Source organism: Hemicordylus capensis, chromosome 1, assembly GCF_027244095.1.
Source record: "Hemicordylus capensis ecotype Gifberg chromosome 1, rHemCap1.1.pri, whole genome shotgun sequence".
NCBI classification, from domain to species: domain Eukaryota; kingdom Metazoa; phylum Chordata; class Lepidosauria; order Squamata; family Cordylidae; genus Hemicordylus; species Hemicordylus capensis.
The window spans coordinates 341,786,530-341,804,273 of record NC_069657.1 but is presented as its reverse complement, the minus strand read 5'-3'; the positions used below and the strand labels follow the sequence as shown (position 1 = coordinate 341,804,273).

Below are 17,744 nucleotides of genomic sequence, written 5' to 3'. Positions count from 1 at the left end.
AAAATCGTGCTAGCCTCTGCTAGCCCGATTTTCTCCCATCGTGTGAATAGCCTCACAGTCTAATATGAAATTTCTGTATATCTCTTTGAATGTCACATGAATGCAAACAAACAGGAGCATATGTGCTGGTGTGAAGGTGTGATAGACACTGATATGCCTTCAGGCCTTCATATAATAGAGATTAAAAACTCCTTGTTCAGCCATTTAAGCACCTGTTAAACAGCAAGTCTCCTTGACTCCCATTTTCTCTTTCTTTCTGATATAAATTTCAAGTCTTCTGTGATCTTCAGTGGGGCACCAGCTGGCCATGGTCAAGGACTTAGGCTGAAGTCCTATAAAGGGGCAGAGCCACCATTGTGTGAATGGGTTCAAAGAATCCAGGCAGCTGCCCCCAGGGGCTGTGCCTCGCAGCCCCAAACACCCCCCCCCCAGTCTGATGACAGATGCGGGTGTGTCTGTTATTTTGCTCCCAAACGGGGCCATGCAGCCCCGTTTAGGACTGAAATCAGCCTGCGCTGTGTTGGCAGCATGGCCAGAGAGACTTTCCCTGCATTTAAAAGGCAGGGAGAGCAGCTCCTGGCCTCACTGCCAATGCAGCGGGATCCATTTCCCTCCCAAATGGGGCCGTGCGGCCCTGTTTGGGAGGGAGATCGGTCGGCGCTGTGTTGGAAGCAGGGCTGGAATGGCTCTCCCTGCCTTTAAATGCAGGGAGAGTCGCTCTGGCCCACACTGCTCAATGCAGCACAGGCTGATCACCCTTCCAAACAGGGCCACGCGGCCCCATTTGGGAGGGAGACCATGCCCCCGTGCCTGATGACAGATGTGGGAACATGGCTAGCCGCCCCCACGTGTGATGTCAGACATGGTGGGGCGGGGCCAGGTGGCTGTGGCAGCGACTGCACACAGGCCGCCACCAGCCTCCCTCTGCACCTGGTCCTGTATACACTTATTTGGAAATAAGTCATTGTTGTGGGTAGCTAGGAGTTAACAAGGGTTAAATAAGTCTCTGTAGTGGGTAGCTAGGGATTAAGTAAGTAAAGTACGCCATCAAGTAGATGTTGACTCTTGGCAACCACAGAGCCCTGTGGTTGTCTTTGGTAGAATACAAGAGCGGTTTGCGATTGCCATCTTCTGCGCAGTATGAGATGATGCCTTTCAGCATCTTCCTATATCACTGCTGCCTGATATAGGTGTTTCCCATAGTCTGGGCTCATACCAGCAGTGATTTGAACCAGCAACCTCTGGCTTGCTAGTCAAGTCATTTCCTCATTGCACCATTAAGTGGTTTAACAGGGGTTAAATCCAGAAGAGCCCTGTAATTAGTAGCCAGGCCCAGCCTGAGACCAATCAAATTTGAAAGGGGTTTCCCCCTTCTCTTTTTAGGAGTAGAGGTCAAAGCTCAGTTAAGTTTGGAGCTACTTTCTTTTTTGGTGGTGCTGGATGCTGAAGAGAATAGCCAGAAAAGACTGGAATCACACTGGCCCATTTCAGACCTAACAAGAAACCTCTTCACCTCCAGTTTTCTAACCTGAATGTCTGAATCCGAGGAAATGGAGTTTTCGGGGAAAGCAACGCATGGTTTCCCTCACCAAACTCCACTCTGAACCTCAGGTCAGAGGGGAGTTTCACCACCATAAACTCCATTTCAACAGTGCCAGTGTTACATCTGAATACTGGCACTGCAGTATAGGCCCCACAGAATTGGAGTTAAGGGAGGAAGCTCCTCCCTCACTCCAGCCCAATTGGCTGTGCGAGCTGTCTTTCAAGAAAGAAGGAAGCCCACACAGCCAGTTCTCCTGCCTCTCTGCTGTCTCGCTGACTGCAGAGAGGCAGCTCTCCCCAACATCATAAGGCAGATGGGAAACCAGTCCCTTTAGTGGAAGTTAGTCCTTCAGTCCTTGGTAACCAGGGAAGGGTCTATCCAGTGAGTCAGGTGGGGCACCCTTCTACAGTCTCATTGAATCAGTTCAGATTTATTTATGAATAAAATGACATGGAAGCAGCTTTTACAAACAAGTGGGAGAAGAAAGAGAGAAGGATGACTTCATGTGTTAAAGACAAATATGTGTTTCATATTTTTGCTAGCAGATCAGCAATTTCACATTTGAGTTCCTTAAGAACTCTTAGGTGTATGCCATCTGGCCCTGGCAATTTGTTAATCTCTAGTTTTCAAGACAGTTTAGAACATCCTCTCTCTCATCACTTCAAATTGGCCCAGTTCTTCAGCCTCCAACCCTGAGAAGCTCAGTTCCGTAGTGGGTATATGAACACGAGTCCATCCCCCATTCATAACTAGAACAGTGTGTGACCTTAATTGCTGTTAACTATGAACAACTCTGAACTCAGAGTTCACAGCAATTAAGGTCACACACTGTTCATTGCATTGAAACAGGCTAAAATGTTTTTTAAAAATATAAAAAATAAACCAAATAAACCCAACTGCCTTGGGGCTCCTGGGGCGAGTTATGGCCATACCTGCCTTGCACCCAAACCCACTTTGGTGCCCAGGCACTCCCCAGGGGGGGAGTTGGGGTAGCCTCAAATCCCCATTATTCCCTATGGGGAAAATGCAAAAATTTGAATAAGTCAACCAGGAATGAGAAATTATGTGTGCAACTAGTGTGTGGAATGTTGTCTTAGCAAATATTTACTACAACTAATTTGTATGACATTAGTTTGAGATGACTTTAAGAAGGCTTGTATTTAAAATGCCCAATTGTGTTAGGCAGATTATAATTGCATTCAATTAAGCTACATGCTGAAGCTTCTTTCATGCCAACCAAATGACTGTCAAGAAAATCTAAAATGAAGTTGTGGCTTTCAAGACATCAGACCTGATCTATTCCTACCAAAGCATCACTGATCTGGGCATATGAAAGGTCAGCAGTTCAACACCAACAGGAAATGGCATTTAGGAAGATTTGAGCCACATGTTATTTATTCAATGGCGCAAAAAAAAAAAAAAATCTCTGCAGAGACAGGACGTAAAGTCAGAACAAATTAAGTCCAAAACGCATTGGAAGCCTTAGTCAATATGGCATGTAAAATGGCTACAACTGAATAGGACATTGCAAAAAGTGGAGCCGATAATTACTAGCAAAATCTAGAATGCCATCTATAGCACATAAGCCAGCATAGATAGACATGTGTCAGCGAGAAGATTTGGCAGACTCTAATGGGCTTTAAAGGAAGGCCCGTGTTCCCACTTGAGTGATTTGGATTCCCTAGATATTCCCTTCACTTCCACACCACATTAAGATGGATATGCTGCTCTGCCATATCCTTAATTTGGCAGAACATGAGAAGTAACACTTGAGAAAAGCCATGGGGATGCTTGAGACATACTGAAAATCCCATTCCCCCTTTATATATCTCTTTTTTAATGGATAGTTATGAAGGTCTGAAAAAGCATATTGGGAGTGTGGAGATGAGTATTCACTGGTGACTGACAACCTGATGACTTTTAGTCAGATTATTTTAGCGCATTAAATGAGAAATTAAAACATCATGTTAGTATTTCAATCAGTATCACCAGTAAGTACAGATAAGCCCATTTATCTGTGATATTTAAATTTTTTTAGAAATCATCACTTAGAACTATATACTATACATAGACTCTATAAACTTTGGTGTTCATGAAAAAGAAAATTTCCTGCACTCAGACTTTTCCTTTAGAAGCTCTGCTGTAGTCATGGGATGACTCCTAGAGTAATTATCATGCCTGCATACACAGGAAAATGTTTCCTATCATTTTACTATCCATATAGATTTCTTGTAAGCAATTTCAAGAACCTTAGCTGTAATCTGGATTGTAGCAGTTCCCAGGAATGTGCTGCAATTATGTGGATAGCTAGTTCCACCACATTTAAATTTATGCAGCTGCATGTTTCACCTGTTTGCAAAATGCTGAATGGAGTGTGCCTTGTCTGGTTCTATGGAACAATGGCGTTGATATTTTTAAAGAATACATGTATATAGCTCCAAATGTGCAATGTATTATATAAATATTAGGCCTGTGTAAATTTGGATTTGAAAATTCAGATTTTATTTGAAATTGCCCCAAATTGCCCCTTGGGTGGGCAAGGTAATTGAGAGCATGGTGGCTGATCAACTCCTGGAAATTTTGGAAGATACTGATTATCTAGATCCATTTCAATGGCTTTAGAGCAGGCTATAGGTTGGAGACAGCCTTGGTCAGCCTGATGAATGATCTCCACCAATGGACAGAGGGAGTATGATCTATTCTCCAAACCAACTTCATCAGGAAATGATGTCTCCCTTAAATGCCTGCCTGGAGACGATAATGGACTGGATGAGGGCTAACAGGCTGAAGTTGAATCCAAACAAGACAGAGATACTGTCTGTAGGGGGTCGGAATCTGAGAGATGGTTTAGATCTGCCTGTTCTGGATGGGGTTACATTTCCCCTGAAAGATCAGGTATGTAGTCTGGGAGTGCTCCTGTATCCCAAACCCTCCTTGGTTTCTCAGGTTGAGGCAGTGGCCAGGCGGCTTTTTATCTGCTTCTGCTACGCCAGATACGTCCATTTCTGGAGGTAAATGACCTTAAAAGAGTGACATGTATTATTCAGTTAGTTAGTTAGTTAGTTGATTTCTATACCGCCCTTCCAAAAATGGCTCAGGGAGTTTTATATTAAAATAAAACTAAAATCAATTAACTGTTAAAATCAAAAACTGTAAAAACAACATAAAACCATTATTAAAACAACTAAAACAGTTTTTAAAACCCTGGAAAACTAGGCCAAACCTTTGCAGTTTAAAAACCCAGGAAGGCCAGGCCAAACGGATAGGTCTTAAGGGCTCTCCTGAAGGCCAATAATGAACTCAGATTAGGGATTTCTGCTGTGAGTGCATTCCACAGCCCAGGAGTAGCTAGACGTGCTGGTGGTAACTGAAGAAGGACCTCCTCAGACCACCTTAATGTGTGGTGGGGATCATGCAGAAGAAGGTGCTCTCTAAGATAACTCGGACCTAAGCCGTTCAGAGCTTTAAAGGTAATAACCAGCACTCTGTATTTTGCCTGGAAACATATCAGCAGCCAATGCAACTGTTTCAAAACAGGCATAATATGGTCTCTCTGAGCTGCCCTAGAGATTAATCTGGCCACCACATTTTGAACTAACTGAAGTTTTTGAATGACATACAAAGGCAGCCTTACATAGAGCACATTGCAATAGTCAAGCCTGGAGATTACCCGCTGATGCACCACTGTTTTGAGGTCGTCCTCTTCAAAGAATGAACATAGCTGTTGAATCAGCTGAAGCTGATAGAAAGCACTCCTGGCCATAGCCTCCTCCTGAGATACCAAGGTGAGGCCTGGGTCCAGGAGTACTCCCAAGCTGCGTACCTGCTCGTTCTGGGGGAGTGCAACCCCATCCAGTGCAGGAAGCTGTAACTCATCCCTCAAATTCTGAGCCCCTACAATGATCACCTCCATCTTGCTTGGATTCAGTTTCAATTTGTTATCCCTCATCCAGCTCATTACTTCCTGTAGGTAGGCATTTAGGGAATGAATGCCATTTCCTGATGATTAAGATGAAAAGGAAAATTAGATTTGGGTGTTGTCAGCATACTGATAGCACTCAGCACCAAACTCCTAATGACCTCACCCAGCGGTTTCATGTAGATATTAAAAAGCATTAGTGACAGAATGGAGCCCTGAGAGATTCCATATAACAGCTCCCTTTTTGAGGAGCAATGGTCGCCAAGCTCCACCACTTGAAATCTACCCAAGAGATAGGGAGTGAAACCACCAAAAAACAGTGCCCCCTATCCCCAACTCCCCCAGAGGGGAAGTGGCATGCTTTTCATGAAGGCATAGCACAGCTTCCTCTACATGCTGGTGGAATGATGCTCCAAGGAGGGTCTTTGGTTTTAGAAGACCTTGTATTGTCCTGGTTCAAAACAAGCCAGATCTCACCATTTTTAGCCTTTAAAAAAAAAAATGCCAAAAAACCCCACCAAAAAATCAGGAGAGCGACCAGTCCTTTTAAGATTCACTACAGCAGCAGTCCCTTACCTCCTTCCCCACAGGTGTGGCATGTTTCAAGGCTCTAGGACTAAACAGTGATTTTTGGTGATTCTCTCCCCCCCCCCAATTTCCCCATTGACCAGTATGAGAGAAAATAAAAATTAATGTCCGAATTTGGATTCAAAATCCAATCCCATATCACCAGAGCCCAAATAATCCAAATCTGATATTACCAAATTTGGATTGGATTGGATTGAATCTGAATCTTCTAAACATGCACAGCCCTTGTAAATATTATCATTTTGTGAAACAAGCTTAGAGAATCACTGAAATGATGTTCTTCCTTAAGCTGGAATACAGCTATTTCATGTGACATACCCATCACATTTTTTGCTTCTGTGTGTGTGTGTGTATTTATTTTTCTAGCTGGATAATTGTTAAATGTTTCTCCCCAGAGCTCATTAAGAGAAAAGAAGTGAAGCTGTCGGCTCCCACAAAGCAAAATGGTAAAAAAAACCAGTTTGTCATATGAACAACAAAATGACATGATTCACTTATTTCCTTCTCTGCTTCAATGTTTGAAAACTTTATTTCAGGGACCACAAAGGAAAAGGACATGAAGGTGCCAGTTGCTAAAGAAAAAGGTAAAATAATATGTAATGTAAATACATGCCATTAGCAGTCATATTTGTATCTTAATGTACAACTCTTCAATTACATGACATGTGCTCTGTAAAATAATGCAGTAAATGTAGGTATGCATTTTACCATGCCTTTGTTTCCACACAAATGAAAAGTATACTGAATTAGTCTCATTTGGGTGATATTTCATTCATTCCAAAATGAATGACTAGAGCTATAGTGAATGACTAATTCATAGCTCATTTGGGTTAGAGATTTAAGCACCCTGCACCTCTGAAAATAGCACTGAGAGGACAAGCCCAGCCCCTCAAGGGACTTCCTTGCCCTGGCAACCTGGCCTCTCACTGAAAGGAATGGGAAATAAAAACAGTTGAAGTTATGAAAACCAATGAATTATTAACAAATGACAACATGAACCAAATGTAATTTTAATAAATGAATAACTAAATGAATGAGCTCGAATAACAAAAATGAATGGAATAACTAAATGAAAAATGATTCCTGTGCACACCTAATGCCTTATTCTAACCAGACAGGAGAAGAAATAGAGATGAATTAGCTTCCTCAGGATTGAAATAAATTCAGTCCTCCCCCCAACAAAGGGGGGTGTTGTCATCCAAGCCAATTTGAGACCCCAAAAAGCAGCCTCCTGACAAAGCTCAATCACTCCATCATATTAAAGCGGGGCTGAATTCAGACACTGCAGGGGCAGTATCAAGGAATGTTGGCAAAAAGTTTCCCAAGCTGGGCTTGGAAAATGACTTTTGCAGCTCATTAAACCATCATATTCATTATTTATTTATTTTCCTATTTTGCTTTGATAGCTTTTGTTGAAAAGCAATATATATATATTTGTAGTGGTAAAGTCTATCTCCAAGGAGATGTAAACTTTAGAGGCCCCGAAAGTCTTTTATATTTAAAAGATGTGATATAAATAATTTATAATTATTTAATATAAAGATAATTATTTTTATATTAAAAACATGACATCTATATCTACATGCATTTCAGTTAAACTTATTAAAATCATCATGCCTTCCTAGAACCTGCAAAACTAAAAGTAAGGCCTGCCACTGCTGCCAAAGAAAGAGGTAAGTGCCATTTTTAATGCTGCATGTCCTTTTATGTCCATTAATACTTTTATGGAGAAGATAATAAAATATTTATTATTCATCCCATTGCTAGAATTATATAGGAAGTGTTTGATCCCAGTGTGATATTAACAGATTGTGATCTTCACATTAATATTAGACTTAAAACCCTCTTTGGCCATTACTCGCCCCCACAGCACTCATGCTTCCAGCTGCAGAAGCAGGAAGGAAGTCCTGCCCTGAAGCTGTCACTCACCCCTCCTGCTGAGTTCTCATGATTACAGAGCTGTTTGTGTACAAGAAGAAGTGCCCTAATTGTGATGCCCGGTGCTTCCATGAGCAGCAACCTGGACCGCCTGAGGGTGCTGCTCATGGAAGCGCTGGCCATCATGGTTATGGCACGTCTCCCTTCATGCAAATGTTAACTAACATTTAACTATTGTTAAATGTTGATGAAACATGTCTTTGTTATTTTGAAAAGGCAGTCTCTCAGCTTAAACACCTTAAACACATATTTGTTAAACTTTTTTGTAGAAATGTTCATCCTTGCAATACTTTTTAATACAAATAAACAAACCAACCCAGAACCTTCAGTGATTTGTGTATTTTATTTTTTATTTTTTTAAATGGAAACATTTTCCCATGCTAAAATTAATATGGAGGGCATTTTGGAAACAGAAACAGGATAATAAGAAATTCCAAGTTTCGACAGGAACTATACCCACCAATCATTCTTGCACCCTAAAGCTGTTTAGGGCTTTAAGGCCCATCCGAGAGCCATTTCACACAGACAGAAGTAAACCATGAAATATGTCCATGTTAGCTAGTAGTGAAGCCTTGCTGGAGATAGATGGATCTATACAAAGCTAACAAAGTTTTAGCATCACTATTTTTTTTTTAAAAATAATTTATCTTAAGGTGCTAGGTGAATGTACTTTCCCAGGTGTGAAGACTGTCTTATCCTGACCCCCTGAAAGAATGCAAATTAAGAGAAATTTATCTCTCAACTCTCCATCAAGTTTAATGTACTTGCATGACTTCTTTTTAAAAACTGAAATCTATGTATTTGCTTGTAAGCTAATGAACAATTAAATGACATCATTGAAGAGAATAAAATTGGATTTTTCAGAGGCAGGAAAAATAAAGGAAACGAAGCCTCCAGTTGCACAGAAACAGAAAGGTAAATATAATTTCTAATGATATGTTAGACACAATATCAACCAGCTATCAGATCCATGTGAATGTACTTGATTTAATTCGCCACTACTTCTGTCACACTGTTTTCTTTAGCAACTTGTGAACCTTGAGTAAGACTTCGCTGCATTGGCTGCATCCCTCATTCCCTTAACAGTTGAAAAAGGGAGAGTCTGCCCAGTTAAACTTGCAAGGAAGAGAAAGGCAGTCAGGCAAAATTGTTAATTCTTATGTCTGTTATCTTCTGCACACTATTAGGAAGTACATTGCATTGAACTCATTACAGACATTCACAGGCATTTTGAATAGACGTTCAGAGTATTGCACTATACATTTTACTTAGTTCACTTGAACCTACTTGTGCCCAACTGTGAATTGTGCCCAATAAACTTTAGATTCCCAAATAATTTACTGGTGAGGAAGTTGCATACATAAGATACAAAATGGCAGGCTCAAAACCTCTTAATTCCATTCACCAGAGGAAATATTTGAACTCAATATTCAAATAAAATACTAGAAATCTTAAATTTAAGATTTAATTGTTTAAAGGTTTAAACAGTTGTTTTGGTTTTATTTTCTTGATTCAAAGTGCAGATTACCTTGACATTAAAGGATGGTTCAGATATTTGTCATGATAAGATATGGTCCTATCCATCATATGGGCTTTGGTATAAGGTCCTATCCATCATATGGAATAGGCCAGGATTATTCATCTGCACCTATGTAGCATTACAGAAATGATATCCCATGTTATCCAAGCTTTCGTATATGCATAATTGATTTAATATATGTAATTCTTTAGTACTTAAGAATGTTGTGTACTGCTTCTTTAAGAAGCAAGCCAAGAAGACTTCAGGGTGGGAAAGATGTGTGAGAAAACTTCAGAACAGTTTCACATTTGCAGCAGAAGACTGTTAAAGTGTTTGTTGAGGTCTTCTTGAGGGACCTGAAGGGTCCTATGCCCAGATGGACTAGAAACTCGAGAATCTTCTGATAGGTTGTTTGGAATTTTCCCCACACAAGGTTCATTCACTGTGCTTTACCAGTGAGATGTTAGTAATAGTTGAATTGTTAGAAAAGATCTGCTGTCTGCATATCCACAAGAGGGTCACAAATAATGAGTGGAACACTCCAGCTCACAAATGGATGGATTAAAGCAATGGCATGTATGTGCATTTTTGAATTCCAGACCTGCCTCACCAGATGTAGGACTTGACTGTTGGGCCAGTTGTCTGAACTAGCCCTCAGTCATTCTTATCTGCCAGAATTGATAGAAAATGCACAATTTTCCAGAGCAAACTGAACGTGCACCTTGATGCTGAATACATGTGACAGGACATTGACATTTTGTCAGAAAAACGTAACCCCAATGTGTAAATTGGCTGCAAGCATCCATGTGCAGTGCAGTGCTTTATTAGACTTCTCTTTCTTTTTCAACAATAATAAGTGACATGTCACATAGATCCTACAAATAAGGTCTGAGAAAAGTCATGGCAAGCCTCCCCTCCTAAAAAAGTTCCAGTGAATGCAAAGATTGAGTGCCCTGTGGATATCCACAAAGATAAACTCACATTTTCCTTTAATATTTTCCCTACTCAAAATGACAATATGGGACAAACCAGAAAGCTTTGTGAATAGGCATTGCTATTTAAATTAAAGGTATTTTATGGTCTGCAGTATAGCATTATCTATGTATTGATAATTAAATTACACACATATGTAATGTATATACATATGTTTACATTATATACAATATTCATCCCTTTGTTACATAAACCTCTATTTGCAATATAACAGTTTAATTCCATCTATAGATCTTTGTTGTAAATAGAGATACAATAATGTTAAGGCCACAAAAAAGCATTGAGAAAGCAAAGGTGTGTTTGCTGTTCTGTAGGAATTGTCTGGTCAGTGTCACACGCAAAGGGGGCATGACCTCAAGCTCCGAAGAGCCCGAGCGAACGCTTCCGTGTCATTTCATGCAGCGCTTGCTGCCTGAACACGTCTATTCTCCCTTTCTCTCCCTCTCTGGAGGAAGAGAAAGGGAAATAGATGCTTTCAGGCAGCAAACGCTTGAAAAGGATCAGCAAGCGCTCGCTTGGGGCCCCCAGTAGCCCGGGCGGGGGGGGGGGTTCGTTCAGGGTACACCCCATGCGCACAGGACCTCATCACAAGCACAGGACCTCATCAGAGGAGCCGCCAGGTGGGGCTGGACCCAGGCCGCAACTCAGCTGGCTGCACGCCTGATGCCATCTACTAACAACTATAGGGAGCAAACAAAAACGAATGCATTAAAAATAAATGCGTTTAGCAATTCCAATTTAAAAACCATTTTCATTGCTCTTTTATCACAGAACCTGACATAAAAAAGAAGGAAAATCAACTAAAACAGGATGATGCTGGCAAACAGTATATGCACTCCTTCCCTGGAAGGAGTTCTGTTAGCCCTTGCGATAAGTTCTTGTAGCATTGCACTGGGCAAGTTAAAGGAAAAATTTCAGTTTTAAAATGTCAATACATCTTAATAATTAATGTTTTTATTAAAATGCTACAATAAAGTATGCTGTTCTTATTACCACTAATGGTAGACCTTTTAAGCTTCTTATTAACAATTGTGTGAGACCTGCATTTACCAAAATAATAATTAAAAAATTGCTAGGGTTGGTGACCTGGGGTTACTATATTCTGTATATAATGTAAAGCTATTATCATAGTATCAGCACACACACAAAAATCAACATTTTGCTTAGTTTTCAATATGACCTTTTAATGCTAATATCTGCACAATGCACAAATTGACCAGACCAATTTTCCCAGTGGGGTCATTGCTGTCATTTTCCAAGTGGCAAAACTGTATTGAAAGCAAAAGTTTTCAAACTGCTTTTTTGTTTCTTAGTCATTTTTATAGAGACAGCTTAAATTTTGTTTTAATAGTATTTTATTGTGTAGACATGGTTTTTCACAAGAGCATAACTAGGCCTATAACATGTCATCAAAGAAACATCAGCACTGAAAAGTTTTTTTGTTTAGTTGTATTACTTAATTTGTAATTGTAATTGTATTATTTAATAGTATTATTATAAAGGGCTTTATCCAATAACAGTGTTATTATTTAATCATAGTCATTACAATAATGAAAAGATACAACTTAAAACAGACACACAAATAAGAATGGGTTAGAAAAAATATTCTTTTTCTCCCAGTCCCATATGCCTTTGGAATTCTAATGATGTTCCTTCCTTGCTAGCCAGATACCAACAGTGATGGTTTTATGTCTTGTTGACATAAGTTAAATTGTTGCAGAATAATTATTTTCTGCTTTCTCCAGTGATTATATATTTGCGATGTTAGATTTCAACAAGTCTATCAACTTGTATCTTATTTCATTTGCAATTATTTTTGCATCCAAAGAGGTTAAAAAAAAGGTCAAAGAAATATCTCATCCAGTTGCTGTAGTTATCATTAATATCGCTCGCTCTCTCTTTTTAAGCTTTATGAATCCCAAATGATTTGGATGATTCCCTTTCAGCTGGGAATATACACTGTCTTGGTAGGGTAGGCAAGTGTGAAGTCCTGCAGTAGTCCATGTGGTAAAGTGCTGGGAGATTTCAGCTTCCAATGCTGAGTACTGCTACCCAGGGGAGGGGAACTGACAATGCCCTTACTAAGTCATAGCAGAGCTTTGGGAACCAAATTCAGCACTGTGCAGGCATCTGATTCTGCATAACAATCTCTTGTATGGATTGGTCTGTGGACCTTACTTTGTAAAAATGTTCCCACTCCATCCTCTCTGTAATCACACACACACACACACACACCCCACCACCACCAAATTTACCACTTCGTACGGTTTGCCACACAAACATATGCCACAATACATTTCTTAGTCTTTAAGAGATCACAGAACTCTTAGTTATTTTTATTCCTGTTTGTATATCCTTTGAGGAACAGCATAACCAAAAACCTATAAAACAGAAGGCCCAGTCACACATTATGTTCAACACTCATATAATGATGTACAATGTACAGAGGTACAGATCTGTACACAGGTACAGCCATTCACATGTGACGCTGGAACAAAGGTACAGAAGAACTCTTCCTATCTGCACCATGTATTTTTAAAATTTACTTTATTAAAACACATTTACAATGCTAAACAATATTGATCCAAACACAAACAGTAAAACAAATACAACAAACCCCAATTCATCAATCCAGCCACACTCTAATATTGTCTGGGATAGGAAAACAACCATAATTTTCCCAATTAGTGTAAAGAATAAAATATGACCAAATTACACAAAAAGAATTATTTGTAGTCTGGTTTGAACAGGACCAAATAATATGGGTTAGCTTTTCTGAGATTGCAATATACCATAGGTTCTTGTACCAGATGTCCATCAACATGGTTTGATTTTTCCTATGTTTGGCTACTGCACCATGCATGTGAATGGCCTGTATCCAGGTTCACTTTTAAAATGAACACAGGTACAGTCATTCACACAAACACGTGTACAGACATCTGTATTCTCATACAGCATCATGTCTGAATCGGACTTAAGTTTCTTGCATAAACTAAGGGGTGGGGATTAATTGATTGTATGTTAGAGGTATGTTACCCTGTATATCATTCAGTTGTTCTGAGTAGGGCTGGTGCACCTGATAACATTTTCTAAACTCTTTTACACAGGAGGTGCACTCACATAGGTGCTCTATAGAACAAGTAACATCTGAAATGGTATAGCCACAGGACATGTATTACTCCCCCGGGGCAACTTGCATCAGGAATACAATTGGTAAAAAGTGGGTTGTCAACATAAAACAGTAAGATCATTCATATGACCCTGCATCGGAGAGGGCAGGATCACTCTTACCTTTTCCCCGACCATCATTTAACTTCATTGTGCCATGCACAGCTCACATGGCCACATAAGCGGCGCTGCCAGGAGCTGCACAACCATCTGGAAGTTGGGGAAATGAAGCCCGGTCTCCAGAAATCCCTCAGTGCACCTCACAAGGAGCACAGAGCATTGGAGGAGTTTCCCACCGCCAGGCACTTTAGGTGCCTGGCTCTGAGTCTGCTTGGTCTACAGGCAGTCCAAGCAGACACATGACTAGGATCTGAGGTAGAAGGGCATGCTTGCTCGGGATATTAGCAAGGTAGAACCACTTGCACCTTTGCTAATAGCCTGGGGGGGAAGCTTAGCTACCAGTGCCGGGATCAGACACAATCCCGGCACTCCACACAAGCAGCCCACCCAGGTAGGGCTATGCAAATCTGGTAGGGCTGCTCATGTAAGCCGTCTCAATATCTCAGTAGGGCTGTGCCGTGCCAGACATTACTTCAGCTGTTTTGTTGGGTCCACCAGATTGTTCCACATGGACTGTTCAGTCTATGCAGCTGTAAATCATCAAGTAGTGCTTTCCTCACATGATGATCCATTCATGAGCAGTGGCTCACAATTCAAATGTGAGGATTTTCTCCATACCACTGCATTCTGTATCTCCCTAGATGTGTGAGGTGTGCATTGAAGGTGGGGCAGAAGCACTGTGTTCATGTACAGAAACATATATCTGTGATCAGTACACATGGATCTGCTGAACATGGTTCAAATGGATTTTGCAATTTATTTCCAATGGAAGATTTTTTCTTTATATGCATAACTCCGGTCCCTTCATAGAAATTAATGAGGAATTAATTCATGCAGGTGAGTGAGCTGTTTACACCTTTGCCCATAAGCAGTTTATACTTATAATATTATACTTGCAATATTATGTACAGGACTGAGTCTCAGAATTTTTTTTTCTAAGTTCTGGAATTAAATCCTGGTGAATCCTGGCACAAACTATGCCATGGGGGGTAACAGGTCACCACAGTTGGTTTTGTACACTGTTCTAACATCTCTTCCTAATTTTACCTCTCTGTGGGTCTGAACAATCTGTGATCTGTTATGCTGAACACAGTCCATCTGCCATGTATTTAGTAAATATCCTGGTTTTGCTATCTGCCTGTGACTCAACAAGAGAGTGGGAAGCTTATTGAGCATCTGACCAGACACCCCAAACACAACAATGGGCTGCATTTGGTTTGGTGGGTCCCATTGTATCACCTGGCAGTAATAGATGCAAAATGGCTGCTGGTTGTACCAGTTTAGAGATAGCAATGCATTGACAATGTTGACAACATTTTAAAAAGACACCTCTAAAAAGTATTTAATTATGAACTCAACACTTTTCTTTAAAACGAATGGTTCTAGGATAACTGTTTCTAACATACCTTCTTTTTTCCAGCTTTGTGTACACAGTCTTTCATAAGCACATATATTCATAGACACACACAGAACAGATGGTACACACACACACTCGATGTTTCTGTTACATCCAGTAAATTACTGTCAATTAGACTGAATAGTCAACATGCTACTATGAATCAGAAAACATTTTCTGTTTTTAATTCTACCAGTTCACGGTTCACTTGGCTGAAAGATTTTCATTCTGAATTCTTATCTGCAGCCAATTTGCAAGACTGTGCTGTATATAATTAATACCCTTCTGGCACTCAGAAAAGCATGCAAGACTCAGTCATAACTTGGAATGGTTATAAAAATAGTAACTAGTGAGTGGTGACACCAAGACTGAAACCATTGCAAACACAGCTTCAGGCACCAATGTCTTGGCATCAAAGAGTCCAGTACCAATTATTTCAAGAAGCTCGCGTCTGCTTCTAAAAAGCGTACAATTGATGTTCTGCCTTTGACAACTCTCTGTGATATGACATGATGATATAATGATATTACAGGTTGTTAAAGGACAATCCCCGAGTTATGGCTACTGTTTCCATAAGAACAGCCTTGCTGGATCAGGCCCAAGGCCTATTTAGTCCAGCATCCTATTCACACAGTGGCCCACCAGATCCATCAGAGAAGCCCACAGGCAAGAGGTAAGGTCATACCCTCTCTCTTGCTGTTGCTGATGGCTCCATCTTCCAACCATTTCAGTGGAGCTGCTTTCCAACACCTTTCCAATACCTCCCACTTCTGTGATCTAGAACAATAGCCTACAGGCACATATCACTGTTTGAACCATTTCAGTTTTGAAAAACTCAAAGCTACTGTAGTGTATTTACTAGCATGTGCACCATAAAAATGCTGACCCAACAGAAAAATTGTCTGGATAGATAATATCCCCCCCCCACACACACACACAAATTGTTGGGTCTGGTCATGGATCGGAAATCAGATATTTCTCAACATTTTTATCAGACCCAAATTAAACAGCTAGTGACACACTTCTTAGCTGAGAAGTGCTATGTGGGCTATTTAAAAGTCAAATGGTTTGTGCAGTGCCTCTTTAAAAGTTGAATGGTCAGTGAGCTGCCTTTCAGCTGAGGCCATTTAATATGGGTCTGTCAGGAATGTCGGAATTGCTCAGAGTTCAGACATGACAGCATGAAGCTCAGTCAGGGGTTCTGTCAGGGCTCTCTGCTGCATGTCTGAACTCATTCCCTGAACTTCCATTTTGCATCTAACTCTAGATTGCATGGCTGCTGTTGTTCCTGAAACCTGGAGATACACACATGCACACACAGAGACATGCACACACACAAATACACACACACACTAGCTGATCCGGCGCCCCTAGTTTGCCACCGCCTAGTTTACCATGCCCCTAATTCACCACTGCCTTCTCTCCCCACACCCTCTCACCACCACTTTTTTCCTGCCTGCCCCTGCCCGTCTTCTCCCTGTACTACTTCTTCTCCCCTGCCTACCCGCAACTGCAGCCTTCTTTTTGTTCCCTGCCTGCCCTCCACCCCATCTTTTGTGCTGCGTGCCCCGCTTTCTGGTCGCCCACCTGCCAACCAGACAGTCAGCTGCTTGGCCACCCACCGCCATTTCCTTCGGTGGGCCGGGCAACTGCCGCCATATTCTTTCTCTGGCCCCGTGGCTATCTGGCAGCTCTCCAAACTCTCGCAAGAACTGCCACACTTAAGATTAGCCATGGGTATGTCTTAGAGAAATATATATATGCATGCTCTGGGAAGTTTAATGAATAAAAATAACAGAAATTCAACAATCAAGACAAAGAACCAATTAAAAAAATTAAATCATGGAAGGTGAGTTTTAAGGGCTCTCTTGAAGGCTAATAACGTTGTTGAGCCTCAGACTTCTTCAGGGGATGCAGTCCACAGCCTAGGACTAGCTGTGGAGAAGGCCCAACATCTCCAGAAGACCTCAATGTGCAGTGGAGATCATGCAGAAGAAGGTGCTCTGTAATATAACCTTGACCTAAGCCATTCAGGGCTTTAAAGGTAATAATCAGCACTTTATGTTTTGCCTGGAAACATACCAGCAGACAGTTCAACTGTTTGTGACCTAATATCCTCTTTCCTCTAAGGTATCTGGCTGGTGCTTTTTGAACCAATTAAAGTTTCTGAAAGGCTTACATACAAAGGCAGCCCTATGTAAAGCACATTGCAATAGTCAAGCCTGGAGGTTACCAGCTGATGCACCACTGCTTTGAGGTCATTCTCTTCAAATAGATCTAGTTGCACCCCTTTCAGCCAAAGCTTTTAATAAGCCATCTTAACCATAACCTCCTCTTGGGATACCTGGGTAAGATCAGGATCCAAGGGCACTCCCAAACCGAATATCTGATCTTTTTGGGAGAATGCAACTCCATCCAAAACAGGCAGATTTATCCCAACCATTAAGTTCTGCTCCCCCAACCCCAATAGGCACTTACGTCTTGTTTGGATTCAGCTTCCATTTATTTTCCCTCATACAGCCTTTTACTGCCTGTAGTCAGACATTTTGGAAGAGAATGC

At 40.9% G+C, this 17,744-nt stretch overlaps 1 protein-coding gene across 24 annotated transcripts in view; it reads left to right on the top strand.

Moving 5' to 3' along the window:
* Window positions 1–17,744, top strand: part of TRDN (triadin) — a 305,901-nt gene that overhangs the window by 244,202 nt on the left and 43,955 nt on the right. For all 24 annotated transcript variants that reach the window (XR_008313241.1, XM_053284401.1, XM_053284346.1 and 21 more), the window contains 4 exons: window positions 6,446–6,496; window positions 6,587–6,634; window positions 7,676–7,723; window positions 8,853–8,903. Coding sequence is in view for 23 of the 24 variants with exons in the window: in XM_053284401.1 (XP_053140376.1) it covers window positions 6,446–6,496; window positions 6,587–6,634; window positions 7,676–7,723; window positions 8,853–8,903 (198 nt within the window). In the remaining variant the exon portion in view is untranslated. The remainder of the gene's footprint in view (window positions 1–6,445; window positions 6,497–6,586; window positions 6,635–7,675; window positions 7,724–8,852; window positions 8,904–17,744) is intronic.